Genomic DNA, 19,620 nt, shown 5'->3' on the forward strand with positions numbered 1-19,620 from the left:
TTCAGGTGACTTTCGGCGTTGCATGTTTGCTACACTTTAGCCGCGCGCTTGTAAACACACATAGACAAACACAGTTGGCTAACTTACATAAGTGGCTCATAACTAGTAGCTTATGTGCATATAACCACATAGCACCTGCTGCGCATGACTGCGGGCATATGTATGTACAACAACAATATATATTTATACTGACGCTGATATTGGAAATATTTTGTTTAATTTTTTTCTCTTTTCTTTCTAGTTATCAGCACCGCTGATTGAAACGCATCGCGTTGCTTTTGGACTTTCATTTCTGGGCAACCGCAAAGCTTCCTGCTTATATTGTCAGAACTGTTGAACGCATTATCGGCGATATTGTTGTTGTGCAACCATATTAAAATATAAAATATATATAAAGTTTTTAACAGCGGCAACGCCACTGATCTGTCCGCTCGCAGCTCACCTAAATTTAGCGAGCTCTCATTATCGCTCTTGATTGGCTATGAGCATTTTACCGCGTGCCTCCAACTAGAGAGCAGTTGTTGTTGCCATTTTATGCTTTCTTATCTATGTGTATGCATCCATGGCATAAATCACCGAGATATGCATTTCTTTTTGCGGCACGTTACGCGCCATGTCAGCAGGACTTAAAGCAACCGGCAGTCCAGCTTACGAACGAATTTATTTGCAATTTTCATTAATTTTTCTCTTTGTTATGAAAAATTTCGTACATGTGGCGTGCTGGTGAAAGTGCACAGATACCGATGTGTTGCACCACCAAGGCACGTGCTAAATATTTTATAGCACTCTTTTGGAAAATTGAAACACACATCTGTGCAAATATGAAAATAATATGTAATAAATGATTTGGATTTTTTGATGTCATTAACGAAGTTTTCTTAAGGTATTGACAGTTTTTGGCTCTTTTAAAGTTAGCATAAGCCAAACTACTGCTTGGGTGAAACTCTCACTCCGTTAAAACAGAGGACGCTTAGCGTTGAGCTTATGTTTGAAATAAGGTACCTGTAATGGGTACAGCTGTCAGAGAAAGGGTGTCCTGAAGCATGAGGTGGTACTTAACTTAGTAGCCAGGTCATTTCTGGATAAGGATCATATTCCTTTTCATTTTCATTTAAAGCTCTGGAACGAGAAAAACTGGTATCTTCATATATGGGTACTTATGATAAGGCCTTGAGAAAATAGAAGCCTCAGAAGCAGAAAAACAAAACAATGTAGCGAATGCTACTTTTTTTACGAGTTTTTTTTATAATTTTATAAGAATTAATTTCGATTGTTTTTCTGATATTTTTAGTATCACGTTTGTTTCTAATAAACTAAATTTTTATAAAAATAAAGGTAAAGTTTGTAAAACAAAAACTTCTTTAGCAAAATTTTAAAATTTATTTTAAAGTGATTTTGTAGAGTTTTTAAGGTCAAAATTTTTATTTTATTTGTATGATTGTGAAGGTAATGTTTTCAATGGAATAATTAAATTTGTATATCCTAACGGGGTGTATTAAGTTTGTCACAAAGTTTGTAACACTCGGAAAGAAACGTTAGGGTATACTATAAATGATCACCATGACGAGCTGAGCCGATTTAGCCATGTCGGATAAGGAATCACTATAGTATATACCTGCCATAGAAACTGAACGATCAAAATCTAGTTTTTGTATGAAATCTTTTGTATTTGGAACAACCGAACCGTACGGGACAACCGAACTTAAAGTTTTTTCCTGTTTAATATTAAGTCCCTGAAGCCACCAACTAACTCCAACATGCCTATACGAGACATGGGTAGAAATTGGGCTAATTGTTTTGCAAATCACCTAGAAAATGTATTTCAACCAAATTAACCAAAGATCAACTTGGAGTTGTCGGGCTTACCCAACTCAGTCAACGAGTCACTCGCGTCTTTTAAGACTTCACCTTCTGAAATTATTAGAATAATAAAAGCCAAAAAAGTCACCAGGACATGATAATATTACCCTAATTGAGTTACCAAATATTGCTTTAGAAGTGCTCTCTTTGCTCTTCAGTGCAATTCTTAATCTCGGATACTATCCTAATTTATGGAAAAGGTGTAGATTATCTTGATAGATAAACCTGGGAAAGACACAGCCGTCTTCATACAGACCAATCAGTCTTCTACCCTGTCTTTCTAAAATATTTGAAAAAGTTTACTCTAAAAGATGTCTCCTTTCCTCCACGAAAATAATATAATACCAACGCACCAATTCGGGTTTCGTGAAAAACATAGCACGATAGAGCAAGTAAATAGAATTACTAACGAAATAAGAAAAGCATTTGAGCACGGAGAGTACTGTTCAGCTTTATTTCTAGACGTGGCTCAGGCGTTTGATAAGGTGTGGCATGAAGCCCTTTTGTATAAGATTAAAAGCATTCTACCTTTAGAATTGTATAAATCATTGTAGTCTTATTTAAAAAATAGACAATTTATGGTAAAAGTGGGAGATTTCATATCTGATGAACGACAGATAAGGGCTGGTGTACCACAGGGCAGTGTTTTAGGCCCAACTCTATACATCATATACTTACATATACGGCAGATCTTCCAACAGCTAATAATGTATTAACTTCAACTTTTGCGGATGACACAGCTTTAGTGAGCCGTAACAAATGCCACATAATAGCATCAAGAATATTAGCCGAGCACTTAAGGTCTGTCGAAGAATGGCTAGCCAACTGGCGTATAAATGTGAATGAACAAAAGTGTAAGCATGTTACGTTTTCGCTAAGACCTAAAATGTGTCCGGCAGTAAAAATGAACAATATTTTAGTACCCCAAGCGAACGAAGTAACTTATCTTAGTATTCACCAAGATAGAAGACTTAAGTGGAAAAAAACATATATCAAGTAAAATAACTTGTATGACGATAAGAGCTGCAAATTTAAATTGGCTATTAAATAAAAACCCCAAACTTAGTCTAGACAACAAAGTGCTTTTATATAATGCGGCCATAATGCCGATTTGAATGTATGGCATTCAACTGTGGAGTACGACCTGTGCAACTAATATTGATATAATACAAAGGATCCAATCAAAAATGCTTAGAAGAATCACGTGTTTACTATGGTACATGCGTAATGAAAATATCCATAAAGACCTTGGTATTTCTATAGTAAAGAAAGAAGTAGAAAACAGCAGAACCCAAACCCTCCATGCAGGAACTCCTCGAGGGGAGGAGAAACAATTCGGGACGACCAGTGTCTACCCGTAGTCGAACACAAGCCATATCGCTCGGATTGGATAATAGCAAGGTACTTATTTACTGCAGATTCGATCAAGTGGGCAATGGCTTCGTTCGAAAAGTTCAAGTCTCCCGGAGTGGATGGCATCTTTCCAGCGCATTTACAACAGGGAGAGCAGGATCTACTGCCATACCTTGTTCGGCTGATGAGGGATAGCCTCGCAATGGCGTACATCCTTGAATTATGGAGGACCGCGAAAGTAATCTTCACACCCAAAGTAGGAAGGAAGAACTATTCAATTGCTAAATCATTCAGGCCAATCGAAGGTTCCTTTGACAACATGTCTCACAGGAGTGTAGACAGGGCACTGGAGAAGAGGAATGTGCGCAGATGGATAGAGGCTGTACTGCGCACCAGAATTGCTGAAACCACAGTAGGAGATACAAGGATTCCTGCGTACTAAGGAGTAACGTATCACCAAAACAGCTCAAACACTTTCTTGAGCTTGTCTAGTTATACTCTCGCAACAAAGTTGCTAAGGAGAGTATTATAGTTTTGTTCACATAACGGTTGTTTGTAAGTCCTAAAACTAAAAGAGTTAGATATAGGGTTATTTATACCAAAGTGATCAGGGTGACGAGTAGAGTTGAAATCCGGATGTCTATCTGTCCATCCGTCCGTCCGTACAAGCTGCAACTTGAGAAAAATTGAGATATCATGATGAAACTTAGTATACGTATTTCTTGGCTTCATAAGAAGGTTAAGTTTGAAGATGGGCAAAGTCGCCCCACTGCCACGCCCACAAAATGGCGAAAACCGTGAACCTATAAAGTGTCATAACTAAGCCATAAATAAAGATATTAAAGTGAAATTTGGCACAAAGGATCGCATTAGAGAGGGGCATATTTGGACGTAATTTTTTTGGAAAAGTGGGCTTGGCCCCGCCCCCTACTAAGTTTTTTGTACATATCTCGGAAACTATTATAGCTATGTCAACCAAATTCTACAGAGTCGTTTTCTTCAGGCATTTCCATATACAGTTCAAAAATGGAAGAAATCGAATAATAACCACGCCCACCTCCCATACAAAGGTTATGTTGAAAAACACTAAAAGTGCGTTAACCGACTAACAAAAAACGTCAGAATCACTAAATTTTACGCCAGAAATGGCAGAAAGAAGATGCACCCAGGCTTTTTTTAAAAATTGAAAATGGGCGTGGCGCCGCCCACTTATGGACCAAGAACCATATCTCAGGAGTTACTAGACCGATTTCAATGAAATTCGGTATATAATATTTTCTTAACACCCTGATGACATGTACGAAATATGGGTGAAATCGGTTCACAACCACGCCTTCTTCCAATATAACGCTATTTTGAATTACATCTGATGCCTTCTCTGTATAATAATGTATATACATATGTACATTAGGAACCAATGATGATAGCGGAATAAAACTTTACACAAATACGGTATTTGAAAAATATGTAAATGACGGATAATGAAATCTCGATTATCACTTTATCATGCGAGAGTATAAAATGTTCGGTGACCCCCGAACTTAGCCCTTCCTTACTTGTTTTTAAATAGATTTAAGATTTTAAAACTTATTGTTAGGCTTTTAAAACAAAAAGCAGATTCAATAAATAAAAACATATTGCAAAAAAAAATATTAATTTTAACATTATTCTTGTATATGTATCAAAGAGTTTTAGCCCTTTGGCACCTTAAAGAAATTTTAAAAGTGATGTTTACTCTAAGTTTCGGTCACTTTTCAGCAAACAAGCCGCTAGTACAATTATAAGAGAAACTGAAGAAATATGTACATAACCCACTAGTATGGAACAACAATAATAACTTATTGAAGTAATAAAAATGGTTGTTACCAGTAGTTTTGTTTTTGCTTTTCTATTTTCAAGTAATTTACTAGATGATAATATGATTTTATTACTCCTTTTTTATTACTTTAGAAACTCATGTTATTAGGTAGGCACACACAATTACAAGCAAACATATTTGTAGAGCCGACATTTGACAATCTACTTATTTAGTGTGTAAGTTAATACCACCAGTTCACATTACATGAACATATTCTTTATCTGTCATAAATATGTAACATGACACTTACGACCCATATGGTCCGTATTGAAACATTATGTGTACTTTGCTAATACTGTCCACCTTAGGTGGTCCCAAAATATAATTCATAGATTGTAAGATGAATCTTTCCACTTGTAACATACATATGTCATATCTCAAGTGGATTGTAGATATACTTCCTAGAATGTAAGATAAATATTTGTATCTAGACTTGAGCAAAATACTGTATATAAGAAAACATAATAAAGAAAACGAGGCAGTTGCCCGTAGTTGCCCACGAGAACTAAACGGAGTTTTTAATTGGCGATCCTGCCAGGAGATGAAATAATCTCTGGCGGACCAAAATGTAACAATAAATTTCGGCGGTAACCATTTAAGGGGACAAAAAATCCCCGTGTTACCGATTGAAAAACAATCAAGTATCCTCAATTGAGGAGAAAAGTAAAAAAAAAGTTAAAAAAACGCTAAGTCCAAAAAGAGACACATAATCAAAAAAATCCCAGCGCCACTTAGAAAATTATTGAAAAAATTTGGAGTGTGTGTTTGTGCCTACTGCCAATCGAACGCGCCTCGTCTAAACGGATTACGAGCGAACAACAAGCAAACATACGTCCACATAAAAAACGCTGAAAGCCCCTCATAAAAACAAAAGAATCAAAAAATTTCTGTAAATCAGAAATTTCGCCAAAAACATCTTATTTCATCTAAACCTCACACACGGCCTCCAACGACGATCATCGCACAACCAACCGCCAAAATTCTACTCAAAAAGCAACGGCAGCAGCAAAGGCAACAATAATCGCAACAGTAGCAACAGCAAGAGTAACAACAGCAGCAGTAGCAACAACAACATAAAATTAGTTGTAGTTCAAATGAAGGCTCGACCAGCCCAATAATAAAACATTTTTTTAAAACCGCGATTTAAACTCAGTTCTGCGAATCTGGACTCCAGACCCTCCAGAATAAAAGAGTATCTTTTCCCAGAAAAGATCAAAACAAATATTTAAATACAGGCGGGCAACAAAATATATGCCATTTAAATATTTTTAATACGAAGTTATTACAATAGATTTATGCAAAAAGAAATTTAACTATTATATATTTTTGTGAGTATTACTATATACATATGTTATTTCATGAAACTCAGAAATATATATAAAAAAAAACAAACAAAACCGAAAAATAAATTTAAAGGAAAAAAATATAATTCTTTGGGAGCAGAGACTCCTGAAGTGCCTGCCGAAGATTTTTCGGCAATATTGTATTAACAAAAAAAAAAATATTTTGGGACAAAAAGGTCCTAAAACGCCAGCTGAAGATTCATACCGGCAAAATAAAACAAAAAAATAATGGAAAAATATATAAAATAAATATAAATATATATATGTAAATCAAAATATAAAAGTTCAAAATTTATATTACTTTGAACAAAAAAGTCTTAAGGCACCAGCCGAAGAAAGTACCGGCAATACTAAAAATAAAAAAATACTTTAAAATTGTGAAACAAAAAGTTCAACAACGCCAGCCGAAGATTTTACCGGTAAAATAAAACAAAAAAGAATGGCGAAAAGCCAAATAGGATATAAAAATACAAAATTTAAAATACTTGGGACTAGAAAATCCTAAGACGCCAGTCGAAGATAATACCGACAATAAAATAAAAGAATATACTCCAAAAAAGGAGGTACTAATATTTTAAATAAATAATTTCAATAATTGGGGTACTCACAAGCCGTCGTAAAGCATCGTAAAATCGTAAAATTATAAATTTTTACACTTGCTTAAAAAAAAAAATGTTGTTAGATTTCATACAAAAATGAGTTTACACATTTACAATTCTCAATGTTATGTTTTCGAATCGTTATAACTTATAACTATATGCGACTTGAGAAAACCCTAAATGTAAAAGAAAAAATTGCTGAAATGTATTCAGGCAATAATACAATAAAAGATGTCATATATAAAAATACTGCCATCAAAAAATAATTAGAAGTCAAAAATAATATAAAATGTATCGAAAGTAAATTTAAGAGTCAAATTTAAATAAATTGTTAAATAAATTAAGATTTCAAAATAGTACTGTTCAAATTGATAAAATAGTCTATAGCCTCACGTACTACTATATATCCATTTGAATCGGGACGCTTCAATTTAGAGGTGGGGGAGTTAATACCACCAGTTCACATTACATGAACATATTCTTTATCTGTCATAAATATGTAACATGACACTTACGACCCATATGGTCCGTATTGAAACATTATGTGTACTTTGCTAATACTGTCCACCTTAGGTGGTCCCAAAATATAATTCATAGATTGTAAGATGAATCTTTCCACTTGTAACATATGTCATATCTCAAGTGGATTGTAGATATACTTCCTAGAATGTAAGATAAATATTTGTATCTAGACTTAAGCAAAATACTGTATATAAGAAAACATAATAAAGAAAACGAGGCAGTTGCCCGTAGTTGCCCACGAGATCTAAACGGAGTTTTTAATTTGTATGTATATGCGCATCGGCATGCACTTAACATCATACTCGTATTAGCACATGCGCTTCTGCTTTTAACGCTTGCTTGTGCTTCAACGATAGCGCCGACAAAATGCCAGCCATAGACATTTCACTTTCATTGCTTTTTATATACATATGTATGTATGAATATATAGTATACTAGATATGTATCTAATATTTTTGCTGTTGTCACTATACTTTTACTTATTTGTTGTTTGTGTTGTTACGCTCTTTCAAGTTGATCAGAAAATGTAACAGCATATAATGTTAAGGCTGCGGTAAAAGTCAATTTGCCATCGCTCAAATTGAGTGTGTTTGGAAAAAGAAAGCTATCAGCCTGACCAAACGTCGGCAAGCGTGCTCCGTTCAGCGTTTGCCGTTCCCTTGGCCTGAAAGTGAAATTATTGAATTGCGCGTAGAGTTGTATTGAATTTAAGTTGCTGATTTGCATAGCAAAAGATTGCGTATATAAATGTAGTTGTAGTTATTGTTGTTGGTGTCTTTGAAAACCGCAGTGTTTTTATACACTATGTTGGTGTTTAGCCACCAAAAGCCATGAGCAAGGTGTTGACAGTCGCACTTTGCGGCGTAGTTATGTAGATTTTTATACCCTTGCAACCAGTTGCTACAAGGTATTATAGTTTTATTCACCTATCGGTTGTATGTATGTACTTAATATTAAGATTTTCGAACTTCGAGGTAACTTTGTACCGTATACATATATCAATACCAATGAAAATAAGAGACCGTGTTTTACTCATAACAGTGTATTTGGCCTATCCCCTATATAACTAATATCAGGTTCTTCGAACTTCCGGCTGACTTTACTTTATATGATTGGTTTTCCACCTTAAAGTAGTTCCCTGGCTTTGATTCTAGCAAGTTGCAAGAGTATAAAATGTTCGGTTGTACCCGAACTTAGCCCCTCCTTACTTGTTTCTCCTTCTTTTTTTCTCCCTCTTCTTTTTTATCCACCGTAATCACATAATATTTTGCAATAGTTTTGCTTTTGAATTTTCTCTCGCACTTAATAATGCCTTTCATGTTGGGGCAGGTCGTTGACGATTGAATTTTGTAAGGGTTGAGTAAGATTTAACGGCAATTTCTGACACAGTGCGGTTATTTCAAATGATTTAAGGCTATTCATATTTTTATTAATGGTTCACAAAAAGCTCTAAAGTTTGATATACAAGTTTCGAAATGAGGGATAAGTCCGCATCAAAATGAACATATTAACTTAATCATTTATAATATATTTTTGATAACTACCGTTGTATGGGAGCTTTGTATGGATAAGAGCTTATGTTGAGTATATTTCCTAAGGTTAGAGGCATGCGATTTCTTTCCGAAATGAATAGCTTTTTAAGTTATATATATTTATATATGTACATATGCTTACACCGATATGGACTCCAGACCCTAATAAAATGCAACCTAAATTAGTAGATTGGAGGATCGATTGGAAAGTTCTCTGCGCACTATTCACTTGGGAGGGGCCACAAACGTTTTTTTTACATATCGCTCGAACGGCTCTCGACTTCCGGTCTTATACAAAGTATTCTCTGGGTAGCCAAAAAACATCACACCAAAGTGAGAAGGTTAATCATCCTTCCCAAGGGTTGCGGGACCCGCCATTTAAAAACACACCCACAATGAAAAGGACAAAACAGCATCGGACGAGAGATTCCCCCTTTAGATGACGACCATTGCAAACATATTAAGAAATACGATTTATTTACGATCTAGTAGACAATATCCCAGTAGTAGATGAAAACAGAAAAGAGATCTGCCATACAGTAGACACAGAGACACCAATGGACAGTAGGTAAAGGAACTACAAAGACAAAAAAAACATTTACTAATAAGTATAACCCACTCTTCCTTCTTCTTCAACATCGTTGACGATATTTGAGAATATTGTTTATTCTTGTACAGAAACTTAATTCGAAATATGTATAAATATGCAATAGTAATATGAAAGAGAAAACAAAGATTGCGGTAACTAGATTTTTTTCGTAGTACTTTATATATTTCAGAATATTCAGCGTATTAGGAGAAGCGGACCATTTCTCGTTAGTATTTTTTCAAATCTCCAAAACTTTTGTTATCATTATAAGTGGAAAAAACTATTCTTTCAGTGTTCTTGATTTTTTGGCCGAGTGTCATGGGAACTTTCTTAGGAAGTCGAGTCTACTAAATTAATTGGTGAGTCCAGAAAACAAAATATTTAAAATTTATTTAGTTAGATGTTGCAACTATTTTATAGGAAGTAGGTATAATCGTTTATTATATACTCACTATACATATATGAGCAATGGAGTGACGAAACCAAGTTTTTGTACTACAATATTCTGTCATTTATTTATTTCGAACTTAACTTATGAACCTTCTTGCAAATTTTATTAAACAGATGGTCACTAACCTATAGGCTATAGTCAGTTAGAATACGTATTGATCTCATCACGCGTTTCGCTAAATCGAATAAGAGCTCCTTCACTCTAGCGCGAAATATTTCTATCAACCTCACACTCGTGAACTGAGAAAAAATGCAAAATTTTAAGCAAAAAATTACAACTATAACCCAAAAAAAACTAGTTTAACAACGTCACGACGAACATCTTCACTTCAGCTGCCAGCTGCCTCGTTCGCTTCACAAGTTAAACAGTTGCCCAGCAGCGGACACCGATTGCTTCACTTTTGCACGCCACCTTCAGCGTTTAGCGGCGCAGCAGCTCAGTTGATCAGCATTTCATAATTAACATATTATTTAAACACTCACTAAGTCATAATTACATGTAGCCGCTTGATATTTTCTCAATTTGAATAAAGTTTTGTATTTCAGCAAGCATACAGAAAATAAAGGAATTTGCATTTAAGCAAATTTTTAAATCAATTTAAATTAAAAAAAAATTTATAATAAACATATTTAAAAAACCTTAAACAAAATTAAGGAAATATTTGAAAGAAAATTAAATTTAAAAAAATTGTATTATTATAAAATCACTTTCAACTATATCATCAAAGTTAGAGACTACTAGCAAAAGTGTGAAACAAGTTTTCTTGTTGCTTTTGCGTCTCACTTAAGTGCGGAACGTGCATCTCGTTTGGCTTTCTTCTCAATTTTAGACGGTCGGCAGCGTTGTTTTATCCGCTAAACTTGTGCGCGCTTGTAAATGTTGAGAGTTATTGCTTTCTGTTGTTGTTATTGTTCTTGGCTATATGCTCATCGCTTCATTAGTTAATAATATTAGCATATGTTTGGTATACCGAAGCGTGTACTTCGGCATATCCAAACTCATCCATACACAGTTGCTATGAATTCATTATTTTTCGCTGCTCTTGCGTGTTTGAATTTAATTAGTTTGCCCGTTTTTATTATTATTTAATAACTACGTTGTTTTGTTATTTTTTTGTAACAATTTGTATATATTTTTTGTCGACTATTTTCTTTTATTTGTTTTCAAATCCGCTTTTCTCCTTAGAAATCTGGTTTTTTGTTTATAAAATTACTATTGCTCAATTAAAAAAAAAATCTGTATAATATTTGTATGTGTGTATATAGAAAAAGAGAGAGAAATTAGTATTTTACTTTAATTCAAATTTCCATAAATTTAATCTTTCTCCTTTTCTCCGCACTGCCTTTGTTTGTAAAAATAATTAAATTCGTCATGAGGTTTTTGAAATTACTGTAAATTGTTCAAATGTAAATTTAGTAACAAGTTATAAAACTTGTATAGGCTATACATACTATTCAAATATGCATATTTGTATAAGTATATGTGCTTAAAATTCCTTAAAGTTCTGCAATTCTACCCATACCACACTTAATTTTGGCAAGCATCAATTACTTACTTACACTTTATTCATCTTCTCTTCTACAAACACTATCAATACTATAACATTGATAGTTCACTGAACTGTCTTTCTTAACAAATATTTCACTAATTCTTTTGTAATGGAATTGTGTAGAGTTTCGAGCGGCTAACAAAAACGTATAATTCGAGCTCGTTGCTTAAGTCTTTCCTTGATTAAAGAAAGTAATTAATTCAATTATTCAAGGTGGTGTTAATTAAGATGTATATTAACAGCTGTCCTTAAGTTGAGAAAAGTGGAGATTAGCGAAAAAGCTTGAATAATTTTTGGTTAGCTATATACATGATACCAGCTTACACCGGGGACTATAAAAAGCTACTATGGTATCGAAAGAAATGAATTCTGAAACGAAAGCTATACAGCCAGCTTTGAGAAAACAGGACCTTTAGTCTTCTTCTCGCAACATATCTGTAGGTACTGGTGCAGCAATAGAAAACATTGGGGACAGAAAAACTCAAGAAGCCTGCAGAGTATATTATAGCTTTGGCCGTATGCTCTACTTTGGTAGCGGCATTACAAAAGATCTTTTGGACCACAGTACTCAGAGCCTGTTATTAAAGATTTTTCTAACTTTTTATAAAATAAACATTCTGCAGTTGCTAATTAAAATGTAGTTTTAAAAGTAGTGAGACGAATAAAATGATTGAAAATAGGCAAGGCATCTTAGGTTGAGATTGGAAATGTTTCTAACAAAGCTTTTTCAGGACAATTCCCGTACATGCCCTTGCAAATTACGAAAATATATTATACTATACATGAACAAAAATAGAATAATTCCAAACACATACAAATTGCCCGCTACTTAGGTTACATTTTCTTCAATCAGTTTTTAGTAATAAAATGAAAGTTACCATTACTACAAATGCGTATTCCCAAATAATGAATATTTTTCTAGCCTTTGTCTTTCACAACCTACTGTTATAATTTGACCAGTGTTTTTCAACTTCAGTTGCTCTTAAAAAGTCACATAACTTATACGTATGTATATTTTCCTAATGTTGTCAATATATGCCAATATCTTCGCCAAACTTCATTGGTTTTTGTGTATGCATCGAGTGTGTAGATATAGTACTTTGACATTTGCATAGTTTTTACGGCAGCCAACAGAAGCATCTAACTATCAAAGCACGTGTCGTTCGAAGCATAAAATAGGAAACCAAAAGCTATTTACAGTCTCCAAACATTGTCAAAAAACTGAAAATACTTATGTTTATATTTATTTATGTATTGGTATATGTTTTTGTTAATAAATGTAAATTTGATTTGCCATTTGGCTGCTGCAGATTACTGTTTTTGGAGCTCAGTCGCTTTTTAAACAACTAGGTATGGTAGTGATACAAATTAATGTTTTGCGAAGCTCCTCACTAGATTCTTTACTACTCTCCGGCATAGGTCAATAAATATCTCTGCAATTTGTACATATATTTATAAATGCATTTTGTAGCTGAACAGATAGACTACACATGCTACACTTTATTTAGACACGTACTTTTCGATTAGTAAACTGTTGTACTATATTTTAATTTTTTATACTCTAAATTATTGCTAAGTTCACTACGAAGTTTGCGACACCGAGAAGGACTCTTCAGAGATTCTATAAAATTTAGTATATATGTATATAAATGATCAGCGTAGCGAGCCAAGTCCATTAAGTTATGTCAGACTTTCCGTCTGTTTGCTTTTTTTTTACACACGTCCTTTTCTCTCCAACAAGTTCCTCATTTGTCAAAGACGCTGATATCGAACAACTATAGTATAAGTTACCATACAAACTGAACGATCGGAATCAAATGCTCGTATGGAAAGCTTTTTCATTTGACGAGATATTTTCACGAAATTTAGCAAGCATTATTGTCTAAGGCTTCGATGCAATCCCTGAAGAAATGAATCAGATCGGAGCATGTAGCGTTAAGCTGTCATACAAACTGATCGGAATCAAGTGCAATCTCTGAAGTAATTGTCTAGATCGAGTATGGTGCTACACAAACCGATCCATCAAAATCAAGTTCTTGTTTGAAATTTTTTAGTTGTGAAGAGTATTATAGCTTCGTTGCAACTGAAGTTAACGTCTTTTTTCTGTTTTGTCATATTGAAGTTTATTTTTATTTTTCGGTCCAACTACATATGTACACAACCAAATTAAACCAATACATTTAAAATTTGCTGCTCATAAAACTTTTGTGTTTAAATACGAATTATTGGAAATTAAATTTTAAAATTATTGCTTGCGTTTATTTTTAATTTGCACTTTGCATTTTTATAGCCAGTGGCGTGCAAAGTCAAACAGTTTATTTCGCATAAGCAATCAGATGTGTACGATTGGTAGCTTTGAAGCTTCTGAGATTAGTTTTAATATTTATAATTTCGCCTGAGTCCTTGAAATGGAAGCTTGCTGTGATTAAAACGAAATTATGGCTATTACGTGTGATAAATTTTATAGAGTATTTGGTTTATTGAAAAACGCGAATGAATATATTTGTAACTTTTTCATATTTGACTTATATTTGAATTTGAATATCTGTCTATACATAATTTGTGCTTCAATTCGATTAAACTTTTCAAAAACAAAATTAATTGGCTTTTATATCAAAAATTTTCAATGTTCCACTTCGGCTTGAAAGATAAAATAAAGCAGTTTTTAGCCGTTCAAACATAAAAAAAGAGTTTTCGAAACTAAAAAATATATCTCTTTTAAAATATATAACGGTAGTTGATTTCCAATCCGATAAATTGATTTGGAAAAATCCTCCGTCGTGATATTCATGACAGTCTTTTTCGATTCAGCTTTTATATCCTAAATTGAGTCAAAACGGTGTCCTCGGAGTGGTCATGTGAATTTGCTGAATAGCCAGAAGTTACACGGAGGTAAATCAGGCGAATGTGGCGGTTGCGGCACGATATTAGTTGACAATGTGGCGCAATGTTCACGAATAACCAATGCAGTTACTTCTTTGTTCAATAAATTCAGACATAGTAAAAATCGAAGAATTCACTTTTAGAGCCTCACAAACGACTTAATTACTATGAATATTTTGTCGTGAAATTTAGCATAGATATTATTAACAGTACTACGAACTTACAGAAACAAAATTTACCGATTCGAAAAATTCAATTTGATCACAGTTTTGGGTAGTCTTTTCGTATTTTGTCAATAGGTGTCGTTGCAGTCGTATATCTCCAGTGCTACCAATCATATTTGGTCATACTATATAGTGTTGGAATGGTGAAATTTTAAGCTTCATTTAATTGGAAATTTCGAAATTTCAATTTACACTGTTGAAAGTTTTTATTGATAAAATAATGTCTCTAGTTAAAAAATGGCAAAAAGTGGTTGACCAAAGTGATACATATTTGTTTTTTTATTTATTAGTATAAATATAAGTTTGATTAGAAATACGAAAATACTTTTTCGACAACCAAATATATATTTTTATATAAGTATACCAGTATAACATTACATAAGGTGTTTTTTTATAGGCACAATATATTTTAGCTGTCAAAGCAGCTGTCAACAAAAAAATATGTGCTTGAAAAAGTTTTGTTTCGTTGTGGAGAACATGATGACCTGTTTAAAACTTACCTTCGGCGAGTAGTTGTTGTTCTAGAAATGAAAACAATCCCTAAATAATTTCGAGGATTGATGCCGAATTGAGAGTCTTTGGCCGGATGAGAATCTGGGTCAGTTCTAGTTACGCAGTGACTGGGTGTTCTATATCCGACAAATCGCTACAACATTGAATGCAATGATATTCGAAAAATAAAACCCTTGAGAGGATAGACAGATATATACAATTAATACGTTTACTAATGCTGGATAATAAAGTGATGAAGACAATCCGCAATTTTTTTTCCTACTAAACTATTGATTTTCAACCTTAACGCTCAAAGAAGTTAAAAAGGTAAGTTCGTCGGAGAATTTGTCACTATTCGACTAATCAGTGCAACAAAACTGCTTTGTGTTTTCCTCAGATCCTAACTGATGTGGATCTTCCGCGATCGTTTTTAAACGTTTGCCTCAGTATAAATCAATTTTAAGCTGTTATTCTGGCGCTAAATATCGTGCGCTTTTAGTATTATGATAAGGATAGGATAAATTTAAGTAAATAAATTGATTATTCGTTGTTATGAATACATCGAAAAGTCAGTAAGTTATTCCATTTCGGCGTGAGATGTTTTGTCATTCATTTAATCCTGAAAAAGAAAGTGGGAAAATCCAAATACAACTTCGTTTGAATTTCTTAATAAACGGAAATATGAAGCTGTATTCATTTTGTAAATGCTTAAACCTCATATACGTAGTCAGTTCAGAGTGCAGCGAGATTGAAGTGTAACTTGCTACCGCTTCTGGTATTGAAAAACTTCACAAGTATCGAAAATATTAATTATTATATTTCGTAATTCCCTTCCCGTAAAACACACGGAAATCATAAGCAGCGCAAATGGAACGCTGTGACACGTACGCGTAAACAGACAAGTGTGCCAATTTATGAATAAAAATTTCCTTTTTTGTTTTTATGCAGTTTTCACACCAATTGCAACTTTTGTTTTTATTATTATATTGTGGAAAATGTTCGAACAGTTAGTTGCGTGAGCGGTGTTTCAGCAAATGTGTGTGATGAAACAAAAAGTCCAATAATGGGAGAACTACAAGCATTAAAAGCACGTACACACATATACTCCTATGTACTATTCGTGCTATATTATATATGTATATGTACATACATGCGCACGCGTAAACAGTATTTCCGGTCGTCAGCGCGTGCACAAAGGTCACAGAAAAGCGTCGCAAAAAACACATATTAATACTCATGCATATACATATTCACATATAGATACATTCGTATAATTTTCTGGTATATACTATACATATATGCAAGAGCTAAAGGAACAAAATATTTATCTCATGTGGTATGGGAATTAGCGGAAGTACTAAAGAATAGTCAAACAGAAACATATACATATATCTACTACTCTACTTTTTACTGCCTTTTTGTGCGCATTTTATTTCATTTCTCTGATTCAGAAAATTGATGATTTTACACGGTTTTACCGTTGCCGTTTCTCGGCAAATTCGGATTTATTTGAGTAACTCAGTTATTTATAGGTTGGTTAAACTTTTACTAACTTCTTAGAAGGCAAATTAGGCATTTTACTGTTTACGTATATAATAACGGTTAAAATCATACATTTTGCGATGAGTATTTAATTCAAATGAATCAGATACATATAAATCACTTGAGTATTTCCACACATTCGGAGAATATTCTAAAACTATTTAATTTGGAGGTTTCATACCTTGAGGTTACGGGACGAAACTGCATTAGTAAATAAAGTCATAGCGAAAACTTGAAAGGCCCTTGCGTAGAATCAATGCATTTACTCCAAAAATCATTGAACATTTTACAGTATGCAGCAGTAATACTGGTTATACTCTGATAAATGATCAGTATGTCGGGCTGAGTCGATTTAGCCATGTCCGTCTGTCTGTCCGTCCGTCTGTCTGTCTGTATATATACGAACTAGTTCCTCAGTTTTTAAGATATCGTTTTGAAATTTTGCAAACGTCATTTTCTCTTCAAGAAGCTGCTCATTTGTCGGAACGGCCGGACCACTATAACATATAGCTTCCATACAAACTGAACGATCGGAATCAAATGCTTGTATGGAAAACTTTCACATTTGACAGGATATATTCACGAAATTTGGCATATTTTATTTTCTAAAGCAACAATGTAATCTCCGAAGAAAATGTTCAGATCGCATAGCATATAGCTGCCATACAAACTGAACGATCGGAATCAAGTTCTTGTATGGACAACTTTCACATTTGACAAGATATATTCACGAAATTTGGTATATATTATTTCCTAAAGCAACAATGTAATCTCCGAAGAAATTGATCAGATCGGTTGACTATAGCATATAGCTTCCATACAAACTGAACACATAGTTACTAACAGAAATGCACCTGTGAAGGGTATTTAGCTTCGGTGCAACCGAAGTTAACGTTTTTTCTTGTTTTTATATAAACTTAGCACTTGAAGTGGAAAAATGAGTTTAAAAGTAAATCCAAGACTGTGCTATAAACCAGAAGATTTGTGAAAAGGGTCGCTACAGGTGTAAGGGTTACTTTTTACCAAATTGTAAACTTTGAGTTCACTTTGGATTCTCCTAATATCTGACCGATAGCATGATCAAACGTCAACCCTATAGTTTTACTTCCGGCGAACTCCGCAAATTGTAGCCAGACTAATACATAACTTATTCAAGTTTGAATAAACTTCTGCAATTCATCGCTATTCTAGGAAAAAGTTTTTCAATCTGTCAAATTCTAACTCATTGGAAATTATATTTTTATTCGTTTGAATTATTCAAGAAAGGGGATTTGCATTTCGGTTTTCATAGAACGAGTAGTGAGAATATAAAAATGTATCAAAGGCCACATATTTAGACAAGATGTCAAAAAGAGAAATATGTAGATTTTTTGCAAAATTGTAGTCTTCTTTAGTAAAAAATTTAATTTCAAATTATATTACGGAGTTAAAGAGTTTCTGAATATCGAAACTAATTAACACTATTTAGGAATTCTGTCTAGTGTAAACTTAGGTGGACTCTATTATACATAGTTTCCTTAATGACTGAGAATTCTTTTTGGATAATTCAGGTTACAAATGGAGTGTTCCATAAGTTGAATGCCGTCGCCGAGTGGGGATAACTATTATTAGAAAGTTTTTTCCTTTGAAATCTTTTAAACGGAATTAAGATTACTTGCCGTAAGGCGACTGTTACTTTTTTTCAATAAATTCAGGTTTTTTTTCAGCCAGAATTCAAATTTACTTCTGAAAATAATTCAGTTAAGACAAGCTTTTTTTTAGAACATATTCACACAATTGTAATCAACGCACTACAATACAATTCATTAAAATTTTACTTTAAACATATTTACTATATTATTCTGTTGTTAAAAGAAATGGATTTGATCCAGAAAATAATATGCTGCAATACATACAAACATATACATATTTCCTAAAATAGTATATATAGTAAGTAATAAAAATACAAAATAAAAATCAGAATAAATAATTCTCAGCGCAGGGAAAGACTTTTCATTTCCCCCACCAGCGGTAAGGTTTGATAGAATCTTCATTGAGTTTATATCAGACATATTCCATTTGAAATGCATTCATTTCCTGCTTGGTATAGGTGCTCTGCAATTTTTCAGTCATAAATTTTGCATGAAGCCCAAAAAACTTCACACACAAAATCCCAATGTGGGGAGAACAAAATTTGCGCTGAGTGCCACTCAATGATTCGCAAGTAACCGTAAAATATTCCTGCTAAATGCGATGATTTCACAAGAATTCAAGCACCAAATGGTGGTATGACTGGAGAACGGCTGGGAACTCCAAGAATATGAACAAAAAAAAAATTTATAATTCAGTGTAAAGTATCACTCATTTAATCAGCCAAGAACTTACCTTGTGACTGTACAACAGCAAGCAGCGAAGCCGCCAGTATCAGCAGCAGGCCATTGAGGCCGCAAAGCGCTGGTATTTCCATACTATGTGGGAGTGCGCCGGATCCGCGCTTAGTGTGTGCAGCTCCTTATTCTTGTTGCTATTATTATTTACTTTTATTTATGGTGGGTGAAACCGTTAAGACAGTTTTTTTAAACAACTTATATTGTTTTGTTGTTGTTGTTAATTTTGTAAGCCTTTTGTTAGCCAAAAATTTAATAAATAATTTTTTGTTACACAAGAACTCATTTATTTATTTCTTGCAATGCATTTTTTGTGGCGTGAAAACATGTGCTGATTTCTTATTATTTGATTGCTTTTTGTTGATTTTTTTGCTTTAATTTTTTTTTATTTATAAGTAATTATTCCTTTGTTATTAACGCAGCACGATATTTTTTATTTAATATTTACATTTTTATA

General features: G+C 33.5%; 1 protein-coding gene across 1 annotated transcript in view; it reads right to left on the reverse strand.

Moving 5' to 3' along the window:
• The window catches only part of LOC120770909 (flocculation protein FLO11), a 121,054-nt gene extending 101,643 nt beyond the window's left edge, over positions 1-19,411 (reverse strand). The window contains exon 1 of the mRNA XM_040098586.1: positions 19,162-19,411. Coding sequence (XP_039954520.1) covers positions 19,162-19,243 — 82 coding nt within the window. The 5' untranslated portion in view covers positions 19,244-19,411. The remainder of the gene's footprint in view (positions 1-19,161) is intronic.
• Between the last annotated feature and the right edge of the window lie 209 nt (positions 19,412-19,620).

This window comes from Bactrocera tryoni, chromosome 3 (assembly GCF_016617805.1).
Source record: "Bactrocera tryoni isolate S06 chromosome 3, CSIRO_BtryS06_freeze2, whole genome shotgun sequence".
Taxonomy (NCBI): domain Eukaryota; kingdom Metazoa; phylum Arthropoda; class Insecta; order Diptera; family Tephritidae; genus Bactrocera; species Bactrocera tryoni.